The sequence below is a fragment of the Streptopelia decaocto genome (assembly GCF_964273445.1).
Source record: "Streptopelia decaocto genome assembly, chromosome: 3".
NCBI classification, from domain to species: Eukaryota; Metazoa; Chordata; class Aves; order Columbiformes; family Columbidae; genus Streptopelia; species Streptopelia decaocto.
In genome coordinates, this window is record NC_138656.1 from 175,967 (window position 1) to 192,281 (window position 16,315).

The 16,315-nt window shown below is 57.4% G+C and overlaps 1 protein-coding gene across 1 annotated transcript in view; it reads right to left on the bottom strand.

Moving 5' to 3' along the window:
* SLC24A3 (solute carrier family 24 member 3) overlaps positions 1 to 16,315 on the bottom strand; it is a gene marked incomplete at its 5' end in the record, with an annotated part of 114,129 nt that overhangs the window by 18,907 nt on the left and 78,907 nt on the right. Inside the window, 5 exons of the mRNA XM_082048462.1 lie at positions 39 to 199; positions 2,430 to 2,575; positions 4,097 to 4,150; positions 6,228 to 6,253; positions 9,741 to 9,815. Of these exons, the coding sequence (XP_081904588.1) occupies positions 39 to 199; positions 2,430 to 2,575; positions 4,097 to 4,150; positions 6,228 to 6,253; positions 9,741 to 9,815 (462 nt within the window). The remainder of the gene's footprint in view (positions 1 to 38; positions 200 to 2,429; positions 2,576 to 4,096; positions 4,151 to 6,227; positions 6,254 to 9,740; positions 9,816 to 16,315) is intronic.

Here is a 16,315-nt window from a genome sequence, read left to right on the forward strand (position 1 = left end):
GAGGGAGAAGGGGAGGTGGGGGGAGATAAAAGACACACCTCATTGATTAACATGCGGCTGGCCATGGAGAGACGTGTTTTGGGCGGGAAGTGGCTGGTTATCATGATCCGGAGCCCAGCCTCAGAGAATGAGAGCTGGTGCGGGTAGGCGGACAGCAGCTCATCCACCATGATCACCGAGGCTTTGCGGTGGAAGTTCCCTGCAGCCAAGCACAAAGAGAAACAGAGCTCTTCTTCCAGCACCCTTCCCTCTGCCCCACATGGCCCTCGGGAGAACAAACCTGGTTCCAGAGGTCCTCTGTAAGAACCGTTCCTTCAGCTACTGCCATTCAAAACACGCCTCTTAAGTTCTGTCTTTAAATGTCCTACATTTCCACCTTTAAATAAACTGCCTGGTGCCAGCCCTGACCGTGAGCTCTGGGCCAGGACCGGGCCCCAGCAGCAGGAGATCTGAGGTCTGCCCAGCACACCTCGCCTTCGCTTCACTAAATCAGTGCTGAACACTGGCAGATGTTCGTGACATTGCTGTTTACCACCATCACTGTTAGTCTCACCGAATAGCAGCTCCTTGGCCTCAGTGTTATGTTTTTTCTGACTGAGGAGGTTTCTATGCACTGGGATAGATAAGTGGGGTCATCCGTACTAAAAAAATCAAACCAGCCAGACAGCTTTTCCTTGTGACTTTTCCATGCGGGTATTTCCTGCACAACACTCGGGGGAACTGCCCCAAACAGAGAAATCCTTCTGATCAATTATTTTTGGTCTTCTCTTCAGAAAAGGCCTCAGAAAACAAACAGCACGGTCTGAAACCCTCAGGCAACCTCTGCAGCGAGTGCTGCTTGTGCCCCCATGTACCAGCTGGTGTGCACAGCGTGTCACTCCCGTCAGGAGTGCTGCGTGTGCTCCCATGTACCAGCTGGTGTGCACAGCACAGTGTCACTCCCCGTGTCACTCCCCGTCAGGACTGCTGCGTGTGCCCCCATGTACCAGCTGGTGTGCACAGCACAGTGTCACTCCCCGTGTCACTCCCCGTCAGGCCCCGGTGGCCCCCAGCCAAGTAAACACAGGAACAACTTGCAAGAGAATGAAGCAATCGCTTCGTCTTCCTTCCTGGGCCGGTCTGACTAACCGCAAGTGTCCAAACAAAAAACCCCCAGAGGCTGAGCCGTGTCACGCAAAGAGACGTTCTGGGGAGATTTACACCAAATCCCACAGTCAGAACTGCCTCATTTACGCATAGCCCTGGGGTCACTAGGTAAACCTAGATGACTAAGGCCTGAGTTTATGCTCAGAGAGTTTTACCAGTCCAGGTTTACTGGTACAGAGCGCAGCCACCCTGCCGGCACAGCGTGCTGCGGAGAGCCCCAGGCTGCGGCGCTGCTCCCACAACAGCATCCTCCCAAAGCAGGCGCACGGCCCTCACAAAGCTGCCCTCAGCGCCCAGCGGCACAACAGCCTCTGCTGGCCTCGGAGGGCTTGATGTCAGCAAATAACCCCCTCTGCATTTCATCTTTACTCGCTTACTGTACACAGACTGTCTGCCCGTCTGCAGGCAGAGTCCAGGACTGCTTTATACCAGATGGAACTCTTTCTCGAGTTAAGCCAGGGACAGGGGGTGTGCTACTCCTGATGATGGGTGCTGGTAAGTCCCAAGTACTTACTGCACATGCTTGTTGACTATTGCAAAGACAAAAAATCATCCTCTGTAAATACAGTTTAGCACATGCTTGCAAATGCACACACCCAGCTACTGCTGCTGACCTATGGAGTGGGTCAGTTTTTTTAAGCTGAAGTAATACAATCATTTTTATACATGATCATGGCTAAAACCAAATGGGAGCAGATTTCAGCCGAAGTGAAATCCACTAAAAGACCATTTACATGGAAAAGTTGTGCGTGTTCAAGACAGCACGTGCAGTAAGAGTGCGCTACCCAGACCAACAGCGAGTCCCGCCCTCCTCCACCAGAGGAACGTGTGCGCTGGTGCAGCAGGGCCCGTCCCAGCCCAGCCCACGGTGCCCTGGAACGGAGGCAAATCCAACTGCAGGCACCAGACGTCAACGGGCATGTTCAGCACAGAATAACGGTGCCCACAAGGCGACTTACACCGGCACGGCTGTTAACGGGCTGTAAAGCCAGCCCCTGGGCAGGTGGGTATGAAGCTGGAGAGGCCCGTTACAGCAGCAAGAGCTGCCCAGCGGAGGCTGGAGCTGCCTCGGGCAGCGCGGGCGCGGGGCCGGGTCACCACGCGCGGCCGCGGGGCCCGGTCACCACGCGGCCCCAGGCACAGCAGCCACGGCGTCGGGCAGGGTCACCAAAGGGCCACCTCCCCACCTGTTGTGGCTGGCAGGCCAGGAGCCGTCCCGACCGCGCGACGAGCCAGCAAACTCGTACATGTTCAGAATGACGCGAGCAAGCAGGGTGACTTACGGGAACAGTTACCTTTCTTTAGTAACACCACTGTGGCATCGCAGTTGCTGTTATCATCCATTTCCGTGTTGTTTGCTAAACCGTTGACCATATTTGCAGAGTTCTTTGTCTTCCTTTCAAAGCAGTGATGTATGGTTGAGTTGTACCTGCAAAAATGAAACAAGCTCTAGATGTACCTTTGCTTCTTCTACATGGATTTCTCTACACTCTTTCCTAGACTCATATCCTGCATGATCCAACTAAGGGAGGGAAGAAACCCCCCCTGGTTTTAAGGAGATCTAGCCGCAGTGTGCCAGAGCTCTGACTAAACTGTGTACAACGCAATCTCTGCACCCAGAGGGCTATGAAAGATACAGACACGAATCCTGAATGACATGTATGCTTATGTATTACGGGCAATAACGTTCCATATAGCAAGTAATGATTACCTGTCACTGTCCAAATTTATTTTTTATCACATAATCACATCTGAGCGTGAGTGTCGTTTTACCTGTGAAGACCCATCACAGAAATACAAGACTATAGGCTAAGTTCTGTCTCAACTTTGGGGGAAAGAACAAAGCCCTATTTTTGTCTGTTATGTCTTTGGGGCAGCCAGGAGCTGACACGAACGCGGGCTGAGCGTCCCGCCCGACACTCGAAGGCGAGGGCAGCAGAGCACTGCGGGCTGGTGCGGCCCCCGAGCAGGCCAGCCGCCCCGCCAGCTGTCACCGAACGGGCCGGAACATCCGCGCACACTGCGGCACTGCCTCAGGAAATAACCCGTCTGAACTCGGACACCACAATGGTCCGCTCTGCTGGGCAGGCAACTGCTGCAAGGGTGAAGACACCCTTCATGTTGAAGTTTCTACTTATTAGAACTGAGATGAATTCTGACTCGTGTCTCTTCGACCCAGCCTGAGTGTGTTGCTGTTCTCACTGAGAATTTCTCTCACAATATTTACTCTAATCATCATTCAAAAACAAACCTCTACTCTCACTTGTTGAGACAAGACCACTGGCGTGCTTGGCAGCTGGTAGGTTTTGTTGAATGTTCCAGTTAAATCTGGGTTTCCTTTCCACTGGCTTTTAAAAACAAGGCAGGAGGAGGGAACCAAGAGCAGAACAGACCAGCTTTGCTAGCATGAACTTGCGTGAAAGAACTCACACGGGTCAGATGCTGAAAAAATCACTGCTGATGTGCTGTAGTTCTATCATGAGTCTTCAAGTAAGAACGAATTGCTGTGGAGCCTTACACTCTCAAAAAGCAGACTGGAATCAACTGCACGTTTACTTCTGAGCAGAGATGCTACAGCAAAGTCAGAAGAGGCGGCTTGTGGGACTTGCACAAATTTGGTTCCCTGCTCTGCTGCAGAGTTGCTGCATGAGCCTTGGTCAGTTCACACAGAGCAAGATGCATAAAGCATCCACCTTTAGGTGTCTGATTCTCAGATCTGTCCTATGCGGTTAAGCAGCCCCTTCCTACCTCACCAGGATAAACTACAGGTAAGTCCATGACAGGGCAGGTGCTTTCAGCCCTGCTGCGGGGGCTGCTGCTGGCGTGCAAGCTGGGGATGCAGCGGACGCGCTGCGGGCAGCCTGCAGCTCTCATTGCCTCTGCAACCAGCGGGAAAGCTCTGGAGCAAGGAGCCTTACCAGCTAAACAAGCCAGGGGCCATTTGACTTACTTCATGATAACGATGTAGATGATGTACATCAGCACTAAGACCAAGGACTCCCACCTGCAAACAAGAGCGACACAGAGGGCACGTGAGAGCAGGGCACTGCAGTCAGCTGCGTGAGCTCAGCCGTCCCCCACCCGTCACACCGCAACCCGCGGAAAGGCCCGGCCCTCTCTTAACGCACTTCTGGAAAAGGGGGCGCATAGGGAAGCGGCTCACACGTCCATGCGTGATGCCTCCTTTGCTTTCCTCTGCTCTTGTTTTGCTTGGCCAAATCAACACACCAGCCAAGAACAAGCGGCTGAACCCAGAAGTTCAGTGATCAACCAGCACCCAGGGAACACGGACAGTTCTGTAGGGGAACGGCACAGAGGGAGGGGAGCAGCCGCCCTGCTCTGCTTGCAGGGGTGCAGAGCGGCCCCTGGGCTCCTGGGCCCGCCGGGGCGCCCGCACCGCGCAGAGACCCCCGACCGCGGGGCAGCTGCTCCCGCCGCGGCCGCCGGGGCGAGAACGCAGCCGCAGCGCTGCAGCTGCCGAGCGGGCGCTGGCGGGGGTTTCCTCCACTGTGTGTGTCAAGCCAGTTAAATTTGTATGAACACAAAACAGAATGTGACTTCTAGAACTTGTTTTAGGTAAGCTTTCTCATTGACCGAAATGCTGTACACTGTGTAGCTCTCTCCAGAAAACTGTTAGTCCTTGTAGAAAACATCCATTATCACATTGCTCTGTACTAAAACTCATGGGCCATCTTCTCTTGAAGGATTTTGAGACGTTGCACTAACAATATCGGTATCTCATTCCCCGCTTCTGACAGCTCAGCCCTCAGCTTCCGCACTGATGCGCTTTACTGGAAGGGCACAGTCAGACACAACTGGGCTCGAGCCCATGCCATTGGAAACAAACAAACAACACAAAGCAAAAAGGGAAAGCCAAGCTGCTGCAACCTCGGTGTTTCAGAAATCCCCTGAAATTAAACATAAATCCCCTAGCGAGAACAAGTTTAAGAAAACATGCAGCCCCAGAAGCCTGACTCCCCCTAGTGCTTGTAATCTAAATAATACCGGCTGTGAACGAAATCAAAGCGATCGCTGTGGCTGTTCCAGCCCTTAGAGGCGCTGGGAACAAAACCATGAAGGCAAAACAACTGAAAGTACACTTGTGTTTGAAGCCCTGCTAGCCTACCATACCTATTACAGTATATTTAACCACATCCATGGGGATATTAACATACATATTTTACTCTTTCTTTTTTTCTTTGAATGGGTCATTTGCTCCTTAACATTGCCTCTGGAGCTTTTGTTTTTTAAACTATTAAAAATCCAAATACTAGAAGACGTTAGTGACGGGTTCGGTGTCCCCGGCACAGCGGCCGCGGGCAGCGCCTGTGCCGGTGCCCAGCGCGTCCATCCCGCTGCTGCGGGCGGGCAGAGGGCAACCGACCGCCGGGCACCGACCGCCGGGCACAGGGCACCGACCGCCGGGCACCGACCGCCGGGCACCGACCGCCGGGCACAGGGCACCGACCGCCGGGCAGGGGGCACCGACCGCCGGGCACAGGGCACCGGGCAGAGGGCACCGACCGCCGGGCACCGACCGCCGGGCACAGGGCACCGACCGCTGGGCAGGGGGCACCGACCGCCGGGCACCGACCGCCGGGCAGGGGGCACCGACCGCCAGGCACAGGGCAACAACCGCCGGGCAGGGGGCACCGACCACCGGGCAGGGGGCACCGACCACCGGGCAGGGGGCACCGACCGCCGGGCACGGGGCACCGACCGCCGGGCAGAGGGCACCGACCACCGGGCACAGGGCACCGACCGCCGGGCAGAGGGCACCGACCGCCGGGCACGGGGCACCGACCGCCGGGCACGGGGCACTGGGCAGAGGGCACCGACCGCCGGGCACAGGGCACCGACCGCCGCACCGGGAACCGGCCCACAGGCCCCTCCTGGGCTTCCCAGCTCAAAACCCAGTTATTCGAGCCCATCTTGCGCTGAGGTTTCTCACGCAGCAGGGAACTGCTGCCTGAATTGCCCTGTGTAACCTTTTAGCTTTCCCCCCCTCCCCTGAGGAACTCTACTAATTGCAGCTTTTGTGGTGTAACCAGGAAAAAATCAAAAGAAAAGGATATACTTACCAGGAAACTTTTTCATCATAAATAAACTGTGGAGAAAAGATTTAAAAACAGACATGTTACACATGAAATCACAGCTGAAAACAGCAAAGAGCGGCAGAGCAACCCAGGGCCAGGGCTGGAGCTCTGGGCTGTTTTGGCACTGCCCTCCTGCCCAGCCTGTGAACCTTCCAGCCCGCGGCTCCTCTCGCCCCGCAGGAACCGCTTCCCAAACGCCAGACACACGGGACCCTGTGTGACCAGGGCTGCAGTGGCAGCGAGGCAGCAGCGCCAACAGAACTGCAGGAGCGGGTCGGAGCAGCGGCTCTACCTGCCCCGAATCCCACGGTGGGTCTCACCGGAGACACGGCCGCTTCCCTCACCTGCTCCTGGCAACTGAGATGCAGATCTACAGCCAGCTCTGCAGCCGCTGTGGAATTTTGCTGGCCAAAAACGGGGCCCAAGGCGTTATTTCCTTACGATCTACATGATCGCCACCCCAGCTGAATGTAACTGCTGTGACAGTCACTTCAGCACACCTGCAGACGATGCTGAAGGTTTCATAACAAAGCTGTGCAAAACTCCTTGGGCAAGAGACGCGTGTGCAAGATGCTCCGTGCAGGGGAAGCAACGTGTCTGTGCCAGAGGGGTGCGGGGTGTCTGCCCCCGGTGCCAGTCTGGGGGCTGAGGCACACGGGAGGTGACCGGCTGGTGGCTGCAGCACCCGCCCTGCCGGGGTTCGGCTCTGCCCCCGGGCCGCTCTCAGGTCCAGGCTGTGCGGGAGGCGAAGAGCCGTGTCTGCACCGAGGGAACACACGGATGGGCACGCCGCAGGGACCAGGGAGGGAAGGCAGGGATGGGCACGCCGCAGGGAACGGGGAGGGAAGGCAGGGATGGGCACGCCGCAGGGACCAGGGAGGGAAGGCAGGGATGGGCACGCCGCAGGGACCGGGGAGGGAAGGCGGGGATGGGCACGCCGCAGGGACCGGGGAGGGAAGGCAGGGATGGGCACGCCGCAGGGACCAGGGAGGGAAGGCAGGGATGGGCACGCCGCAGGGACCGGGGAGGGAAGGCAGGGATGGGCACGCCGCAGGGACCAGGGAGGGAAGGCAGGGATGGGCACGCCGCAGGGACCAGGGAGGGAAGGCAGGGATGGGCACGCCGCAGGGACCAGGGAGGGAAGGCAGGGATGGGCACGCCGCAGGGAACGGGGAGGGAAGGCAGGGATGGGCACGCCGCAGGGAACGGGGAGGGAAGGCAGGGATGGGCACGCCGCAGGGAACGGGGAGGGAAGGCAGGGATGGGCACGCCGCAGGGAACGGGGAGGGAAGGCGGGGATGGGCACGCCACAGGGAACGGGGAGGGAAGGCGGGGATGGGCACGCCACAGGGAACGGGGAGGGAAGGCGGGGATGGGCACGCCACAGGGAACGGGGAGGGAAGGCGGGGATGGGCACGCCACAGGGAACGGGGAGGGAAGGCGGGGATGGGCACGCCACAGGGAACGGGGAGGGAAGGCGGGGATGGGCACGCCACAGGGAACGGGGAGGGAAGGCGGGGATGGGCACGCCGCAGGGACCAGGGAGGGAAGGCAGGGATGGGCACGCCGCAGGGACCAGGGAGGGAAGGCAGGGATGGGCACGCCGCAGGGACCAGGGAGGGAAGGCAGGGATGGGCACGCCGCAGGGAACGGGGAGGGAAGGCAGGGATGGGCACGCCGCAGGGAACGGGGAGGGAAGGCGGGGATGGGCACGCCACAGGGAACGGGGAGGGAAGGCAGGGATGGGCACGCCGCAGGGAACGGGGAGGGAAGGCAGGGATGGGCACGCCGCAGGGGCCAGGGAGGGAAGGCAGGCCTGTGACAGCACAGCCCAGCGCGTCCCTTCAGCTACACAGCCTGTAAATAGCAGCTCCTGCGTGACAGCCAGCGCCCCGCAACACTTACAGTGCTCACTGGGAGAAAGCATGATGCATGCTGTAAGGTACAGCTCCAGTCACCCTGATCTAACCTGACAAGGCTTGTTTTAGGTTACAACGTGTTGGCGTGATGGGACATGAAAGCGCGTGCATTGACCTTTGTGATTCAAAATAGCACCTGTCCCACTTCTGTCACTAACGACTGCGACCACGTCCCTTCAAGTTAAGATACACAGGCACCTTTTTCCTTTCAGGGGAAATAAGGACTATCAGTTTTGCCGAGCTCTACAAGAAGACAAGGTGTCTTTATAACATTAAGGCTAAAAACAAAATAATTGCACAGCGCTGAATCAAGATGAGGTAAGAATGGTAAATGCAGTTTATTTACTACTAATTTGTGATTTAGAGTTCACTCTTATGAAATAGCCCGGAGCACCGAACAGGTGAGTTTACGCAGCTTTGGTGTCTATTACTGCAGCACTACCGTTCCCTTGCTACTGGAAACGGAAGGGGACAGAGTCGCACTGATTTACTCAGCAGAACAGTGAGCTTTTAAAAGAGCTGCTGAATCTCAACATTGGCAGGAACATATTTATTTCCCCTCAGGTGTATTTACGATTAGCACAGACACCAGTGGAGTACAATTTATAACACAGCACCGCAAGCTGCTGTTTAAAATACCGTGAGAGCAACTTTCGACAAGCAGTATCATCCCTCAAGAAAGATGACTGTATTTCAGCCGCAGCTGAAGCCTCAGTGCCCTGATATGGGAAATTATCCGTATATGGCAAAGCATTTAAGTGCCTTCTGAAGCGCCAGGCAGAGCGCAGTGTGGCGGCGGGAGGCGCGGCCGCGCTGCACCGGGCCGGCAGCCGGCGCCGTGTCCCAGCCGAGCCACCACCACCGGGAGCCGGTGTCTGAGGAACAGCGTGCGGCTGCCTGCACCGGGTCCTGCCGTACAGGACAGGGCAGACCGAGCCACCACGACCGGGAGCCGGTGTTGAGGAACAGCGTGCGGCTGCCTGCACCGGGTCCTGCCGTACAGGACAGGGCAGACCGAGCCACCACGACCGGGAGCCGGTGTTGAGGAACAGCGTGCGGCTGCCTGCACCGGGTCCTGCCGTACAGGACAGGGCAGACCGAGCCACCGCCACCGGGAGCCGGTGTTGAGGAACAGCGTGCGGCTGCCTGCACCGGGTCCTGCCGTACAGGACAGGGCAGACCGAGCCACCGCCACCGGGAGCCGGTGTCTGAGGAACAGCGTGCGGCTGCCTGCACCGGGTCCTGCCGTACAGGACAGGGCAGACCGAGCCACCGCAACGCCGGGGTCCCTGCGCCTGAGGGGAGGAGAGCTTCCTCAGACTGAAGCAGTGCTGACTCTGAGAGGAAAAATCCTTATTTGCCATCAAACTGCTCCCTGCACATCCTCCATCTCATCCTCCATCTCCTGCCCTTGGGCCAAGCTTTGCTACAGAACCAGGGAGACACAAGGACACTCCTCCACAAGCACAAAACCACACGACTCCTGGAGCCAGGATCTTAGCTACAAGACTGTGATTTCTTAGCAGGGTCCCTGGACAGGCGGCACCAGACATGTGGGCTCCCACCTTCAAAAACTTACCACAATGAGTGCAATGACAGACAGCGTGTAGTAGATCGAATCTCTCAACAGACTCCATGATGACAGTGCAACGACCTGGGGAGAGAGGCAAAGAGAGGAGGTCAGCCAGGCCATCCCCAGCGCAAGCACCATGCTAACCGTCTGTGCCTAAGCAGAGCCCGGCAGCCTGTCCCCGTCACTCTGTGCGGGTCTGTGCAGGCTGTCCCCGTCACTCTGTGCAGCCTGTCCCCGTCACTCTGTGCAGGTCTGTGCAGGCTGCCCCCGTCACTCTGTGCGGGCTGTCCCCATCACTCCGTGCAGGCTGTCCCCGTCACTCTGTGCGGGTCTGTGCAGGCTGCCCCCGTCACTCTGTGCGGGCTGTCCCCATCACTCCGTGCAGGCTGTCCCCGTCACTCTGTGCAGGCTGTCCCCGTCACTCTGTGCGGGTCTGTGCGGGCTGTCCCCGTCACTCTGTGCAGGCTGTCCCCGTCACTCTGTGCAGGCTGTCCCCATCACTCTGTGTGGGCCTGTGCGGGCTGTCCCCGTCACTCTGTGCGGGCTGTCCCCGTCACTCTGTGCAGGCTGTCCCCATCACTCTGTGCGGGCTGTCCCCGTCACTCTGTGCGGGCTGTCCCCGTCACTCTGTGCAGGCTGTCCCCATCACTCTGTGCGGGCTGTCCCCATCACTCTGTGTGGGTCTGTGCAGGCTGTCCCCGTCACTCTGTGCGGGCTGTCCCCGTCACTCTGTGCAGGCTGTCCCCGTCACTCTGTGCGGGCTGTCCCCGTCACTCTGTGCAGGCTGTCCCCATCACTCTGTGCGGGCTGTCCCCGTCACTCTGTGCAGGCTGTCCCCATCACTCTGTGTGGGCCTGTGCGGGCTGTCCCCGGACCAGCTGCTATGGAGACGGGGATGGCCGAATGTGAAGAGTGACAGGTGTGAGGCAGCAGAAGTCGCAAAAGCAGAGTCGGGTCGGCCGGCACAGCCCGTCCGCCCACGGCCCTCGGCAGAGCCGCGGCTGCACCGGCGGTACCACCGCAGCTCCGCCAGCACCTGCACAGGTTTCCATACAAATACACAACAACCGAGCGAGCCACTGAGAACCCAGGAATTTATACGCAGAAGAGGATAAAATGGGATTGCGGTGCAGTTCATTTCATTTGACGCCTTCCAAAGCCAAGGAAATGAGGAGTCGTGGTCACTGTAGCCTGCAACTCAATCTTAGAAGTGAATATTAGCCTCTAACTTCATTAACAGTATTGAAAAGGGCAGATTAACCTCTTCAGTATGACCATACTTTTTGCAGCCCTAGACAGTCCCCTCTACAGAAGCTTCTCCTCCCATCTTTCCTTCCCATTTCTGGAGCGCATTTCAAGCACTGTGAGTCACATCCTCCCTGGGTGTGAACCACGGGAGGCAGACGGGAGACCGGCTCATTAACCCTCCCTTGAGTCTGGCCCCTGAACGTGTAAACCCATTCTCTGACCACATCCTCCCGTCACGCCTGTGCAGGAATTCAGTCAAACAAACACTAGCTTCATTTTAATTTCTATGATATCTAAAAAAAGGTCCTATTTCAGAGTGATAGCAAAAATAGCTTCCCACATTACTCTGCATATTAACTCTTACAGTTTTCCAGAACTGCTGGCAAAACAAAAGCTGTAAAAAGATACTGACCATTCTACTTAAGAACCCCTGCAGCCTCTTAAGAGCGTGGCTTTTTAAACTGGACGTAATTCACGCCCAGTGTAAAGTCTCTTCATGCAGCCATTGACATGTAAGAAACTCCAATCTAAAATAAAAAAGCAGGTGTTTAAAGTGCTTGAGTCAGATGAGATTCATACCAGCTGACAATACATTTCGATGCACACAGAGACAGATGAATGGAGAGCCTTTATGATGGAAATTTCTAAATGTAGAAACCTGGAGTTGGGTTCATAATTCTATTCAGAGATCCTTAATTAAATCTCACATCTTACAGATAGTGGCTCCCTTCATTTTGATTGAGCAATCTTTGTAAGACAGTTTATAAACCAATTTGACATTATTCCACTCAGCTTTTGTGCTGCTGCTTAAGGTCCTATGCACTTATGCACTTTTCTCAGCATGGATGCTGGTGGGGATTTTATAGCTGTAAACTTAAGCTCTCTATAATAAAAGTCACAACTTCTGAAATGAATGACGAGCCCCACGTGAACAGTCCTGCTTGCAAGTGCCGCTGTTCTGTCTCCTGAACGCTCCTGGGTGCCAGGGCTGTCCCCGTGCCGCACAGCGCGCCTGCGGGAGCAGGGCCTCCGGGTCTCCAGGAGTCCAGCCAGCATCTCTCCTCTGCTTTGATACGGTACAACCATCTTGAAAGTAGTCTGCGATATTTTTCCAGGGAATTTTCCTAAATAACACCCGAATGAGCACACTGAGATCCAGATGCCTAAAGGCGACTATCTAACAGGGACCTAGTGCGCAAAGGCACACGGCAAAGCACTGTGGAACCACGAGGACTGAAGGAAACGCGCTCCTGCCCGGGACCCGCGCAGCCTGCTCACGGTTCACAGGCGTCCTGGGCGGTCTCCCTAACGCAGTCACTGTGGGGCAACTCAACCTCCGCTTTCCTGAGGGCCCGAGTCATTTAACTGCATCTTTGAGCCACCCGATCACCAGGAAACACACCCTGAGCTGGGACAGCCACACGCATCGGGTAAGCGTGCACTGCGGGCACGAGGAGCTAACGCGCACCGCGGAACCGGCAGGACTTCCAGCCACGGCAGCAACCACCTAGTCTCGTTACAGCTGTCGAGACCCTGAACGCCCGAGCTGTGCCACGTCGTCTTACAGAGACCAAGGACTCCACATGAACCTTAATGCACTGGAAACACTTCAATTGCAGCTTAGCAGTCTAAGCAGAAAGGAGATCAGAGAGGCAATCAGCTTAGGTAAAAGCACGGTCACATTTGAGCTTTGAATCAGCGGCACTGTAAGCCAGCAGAGGGCTGGTCTTTGGGAGCCGAGCATAAGGAGGCAACTGTAAAACCACTGACTGTCAGGTTACACGTTTCCTCCATTTGAAGGAAGGGCCCGAAATTCAAACCCCAGACAAGGGACCAAGGGGGCCTAGGGCTTTTCCTCCTCTCATGGCCCATTCTTTGAATGGCATTCTTGGCATAAATAATCAGCTACAAAGACTGCCTGGAAGTGCCAGGCTTTGGAAAAAACCTTCCTAATCTTGTTTCCCTGTTGCCCTCTGGCAGAGAAGGTCCAGATTTTCAGGCATTAAGAGCTAATAATTTGTTAATGTGGAGAGGCAGGAGTGCTTGGGCGAGGGTGTCAAAGGATCACAGGCAATCCCACGGTGATCAGCCCCAAGACGCTACCGAGATCAACAGCACCGTGCCGATGGTGAGCGCAGCGCCTGGCGGCTCACAGCGACACATCCAGCGCCGCCCCAGCGGGAGCGCTACCGAGATCAACAGCACCGTGCCGACGGTGAGCGCAGCGCCTGGTGCCTCACAGCGGACACATCCAGCACCGCCCCAGCGGGAGCGCTACCGAGATCAACAGCACCGTGCCGACGGTGAGCGCAGCGCCTGGCGGCTCACAGTGGACACATCCAGCACCGCCCCAGCGGGAGCGCTACCGAGATCAACAGCAGCGTGCCGACGGTGAGCGCAGCGCCTGGCGGCTCACAGCGACACATCCAGCACCGCCCCAGCGGGAGCGCTACCGAGATCAACAGCACCGTGCCGATGGTGAGCGCAGCGCCTGGCGGCTCACAGTGGACACATCCAGCACCGCCCCAGCGGGAGCACTTCGGGGACGCGTCCCCTGCCGGATCCTCGCTCACGGATGGGGCCACTGCGGTAACTCCATCAGTAACAACACCCATATTGGTTGAGGTTTAATTTTACTTGCTCTGCATGAATATAAATGGCAGGTATCTTAGCAATAACCATCATTATTGGATCTTAATGACCTTATGCAAATCCAACCAATCATCCCGAAGTCACAGCTGCTCAGCCGAGCCAAGAATAAAATTAAAACATCTTTCATGAAACAACTGAGACACCTTCTCCACCAGGTACTTGGGAAAGAGGGAAATGACTTTACTGGATGCAGCAAAACCTGCCTACAAGGATTCATCCTTGTACGCCAGACCACTATGTTAAAGATAGAACTGTGCTTCATTTGCCAAGTTCAAGTTACGAGCAGTTTGTCATCCGTGTCAGTGCTGGGCAGAAATAAGAAGAAAATCTACTTCACCGTGCTCAGGTAAAATGTAGGAAGTTCCACTGCCTTTACTCGGTTAAATACAGTCTAAGGTTCATTCACATCTGAAAAGTCACAGCCATTAGGGAGAAATGTATGTGGAAGAAACAGAAATAAAGGGATTCTTACATTTCCTACAAATGGTGGCACTTAAAAATCACGGAGCTGCTTTGGAATGAGAACAAACCTGTGGGGCAGTTCCTTGAAGCCCTCACATCGTGACAAGGCCTGGAATCAGCTCTGGGGCTGCTGCTTCCAGGCACTGCCGGGCGGCCGCGAGGCCGATGGCCACGGCAGAGCTCGGAACAGCCGCACCCCAGGGACCGACCCTCCAGGAGCCCAACACCCTCACGGGACAGCCGCACCCCAGGGACCGACCCTCCAGGAGCCCAACACCCTCAGGGGACAGCCGCACCCCAGGGACCGACCCTCCAGGAGCCCAACACCCTCAGGGGCAGCAGCTCAAACCACAGGACTCAGAAACACCCCTCAAATCTTGTGCTGCTCCAGCACCCGTCAGCCTGTATGGAAAAGCAAGAACAGCCCAACTCTTTTAGCCTGCGTTGACAGCAGCCCGGGAGCGCCCGGCTCTGACGGCAGCCCGGGAGAGCCCGGCTCTGAGGGCAGCCCGGGAGAGCCCGGCTCTGACGGCAGCCCGGGAGAGCCCGGCTCTGACGGCAGCCCGGGAGAGCCCGGCTCTGAGGGCAGCCCGGGAGAGCCCGGCTCTGAGGGCAGCCCGGGAGAGCCCGGCTCTGAGGGCAGCCCGGGAGAGCCCGGCTCTGAGGACAGCCCGGGAGAGCCCGGCTCTGACAGCCGAGCGCCCGTGACTGCCCCGGCGAGCCGCCAGGGCTCCCTCTCCGGCACCGCGCTGACGGGGGCCGTCCTCCAGGGCTCCTCCGCTCCCCTGACAGGGCACAGGCTCTGCCTTTTAACTTTGCCGTTCGTTATTTTTAGAACTCCTTGCTCAGCTCAGGTAATTACAAGGATTCTGCCACCTGCCTGTTCATCCTCGCAGGTCGAGATATCCATGAAGCATCATGTATTAATGTGAGTGACACTGCCTTATTTGTATTCATCTCTGCATTAACCCAGGCTGCAGATCCGTCTATGACTTTCAGCACGAAGCCGCTGCAGACCCCTGCACGTCTCCTGGAGACGTGTCCCCACGCTGCACTGAAGCAGAGCGCTGGCCCGGGACCGAAGCAACGCGGCCCTGGTGCTGCGCCCGGCCCTGGTGCTGTGCCCGGCCCTGGTGCTGTGCCCGGCCCTGCGCGCTCAGCCCTGGTGCTGCGCCCAGCCCTGGTGCTGCGCCCGGCCCTGGTGCTGTGCCCGGCCCTGGTGCTGTGCCCGGCCCTGGTGCTGTGCCCGGCCCTGCGCGCTCAGCCCTGGTGCTGCGCCCGGCCCTGGTGCTGCGCCCGGCCCTGGTGCTGTGCCCGGCCCTGGTGCTGTGCCCGGCCCTGCGCGCTCAGCCCTGGTGCTGCGCCCGGCCCTGGTGCTGCGCCCGGCCCTGGTGCTGCGCTCGGCCCTGGTGCTGTGCCCGGCCCTGGTGCTGCGCTCGGCCCTGGTGCTGTGCCCGGCCCTGGTGCTGTGCGTGGCCCTGGTGCTGTGCCCGGCCCTGGTGCTGTGCGTGGCCCTGGTGCTGCGCCCGGCCCTGGTGCTGTGCGTGGCCCTGATGCTGTGCCCGGCCCTGCGCACTCAGCCCTGGTGCTGTGCGTGGCCCTGGTGCTGCGCCCGGCCCTGGTGCTGCGCCCGGCCCCGCGCGCTCAGCTCAGGCGAGGGACTCAAGCGCTCTCCCCTCCTTGCTCGGGAGATAAAATAATGTCCTTTTCTCAGCAGCAGCACTGAAGAATAAATGCATGTGGGGTGCAGAGGGATGAGATCCTTCACCACAGACGCACGCTTACCGAGCTGCTGCACTGCATTCATTTCTCACCTATATCCACCTCTTTCACACGCAATTCTGTTTTGACAGTTTTTCTCTCTGTTTGGCTGGGTTTTGCCCTCGTGTTAATCATCTTACCAGCATCCGCGTGCTCTGCTCGCTGCTGCGCACCATTCCTTGGCCTGCCCAGCAGCGCCTGGAGGCCTCATTTTCATCAGCACCATTCCCACAACACCTGGGGCTCCTTGAAACGCTCCTGCACGATTCCACCTGTTTTCCAATGGTCACACACCAATGAGGAAAGAAATAACGGTCCAGCTCTGCCCTCCCAAAACTCTCCACAATCCAGGAGAGGGGAAATAAAAGCTCATGAACGCAATCTTTAAGCCAAGGGTCAGTAACTACTCCAGTCTGAATTACTCGTTGTCAGTGAAATTAAAGCTTAAAAGATTAAGA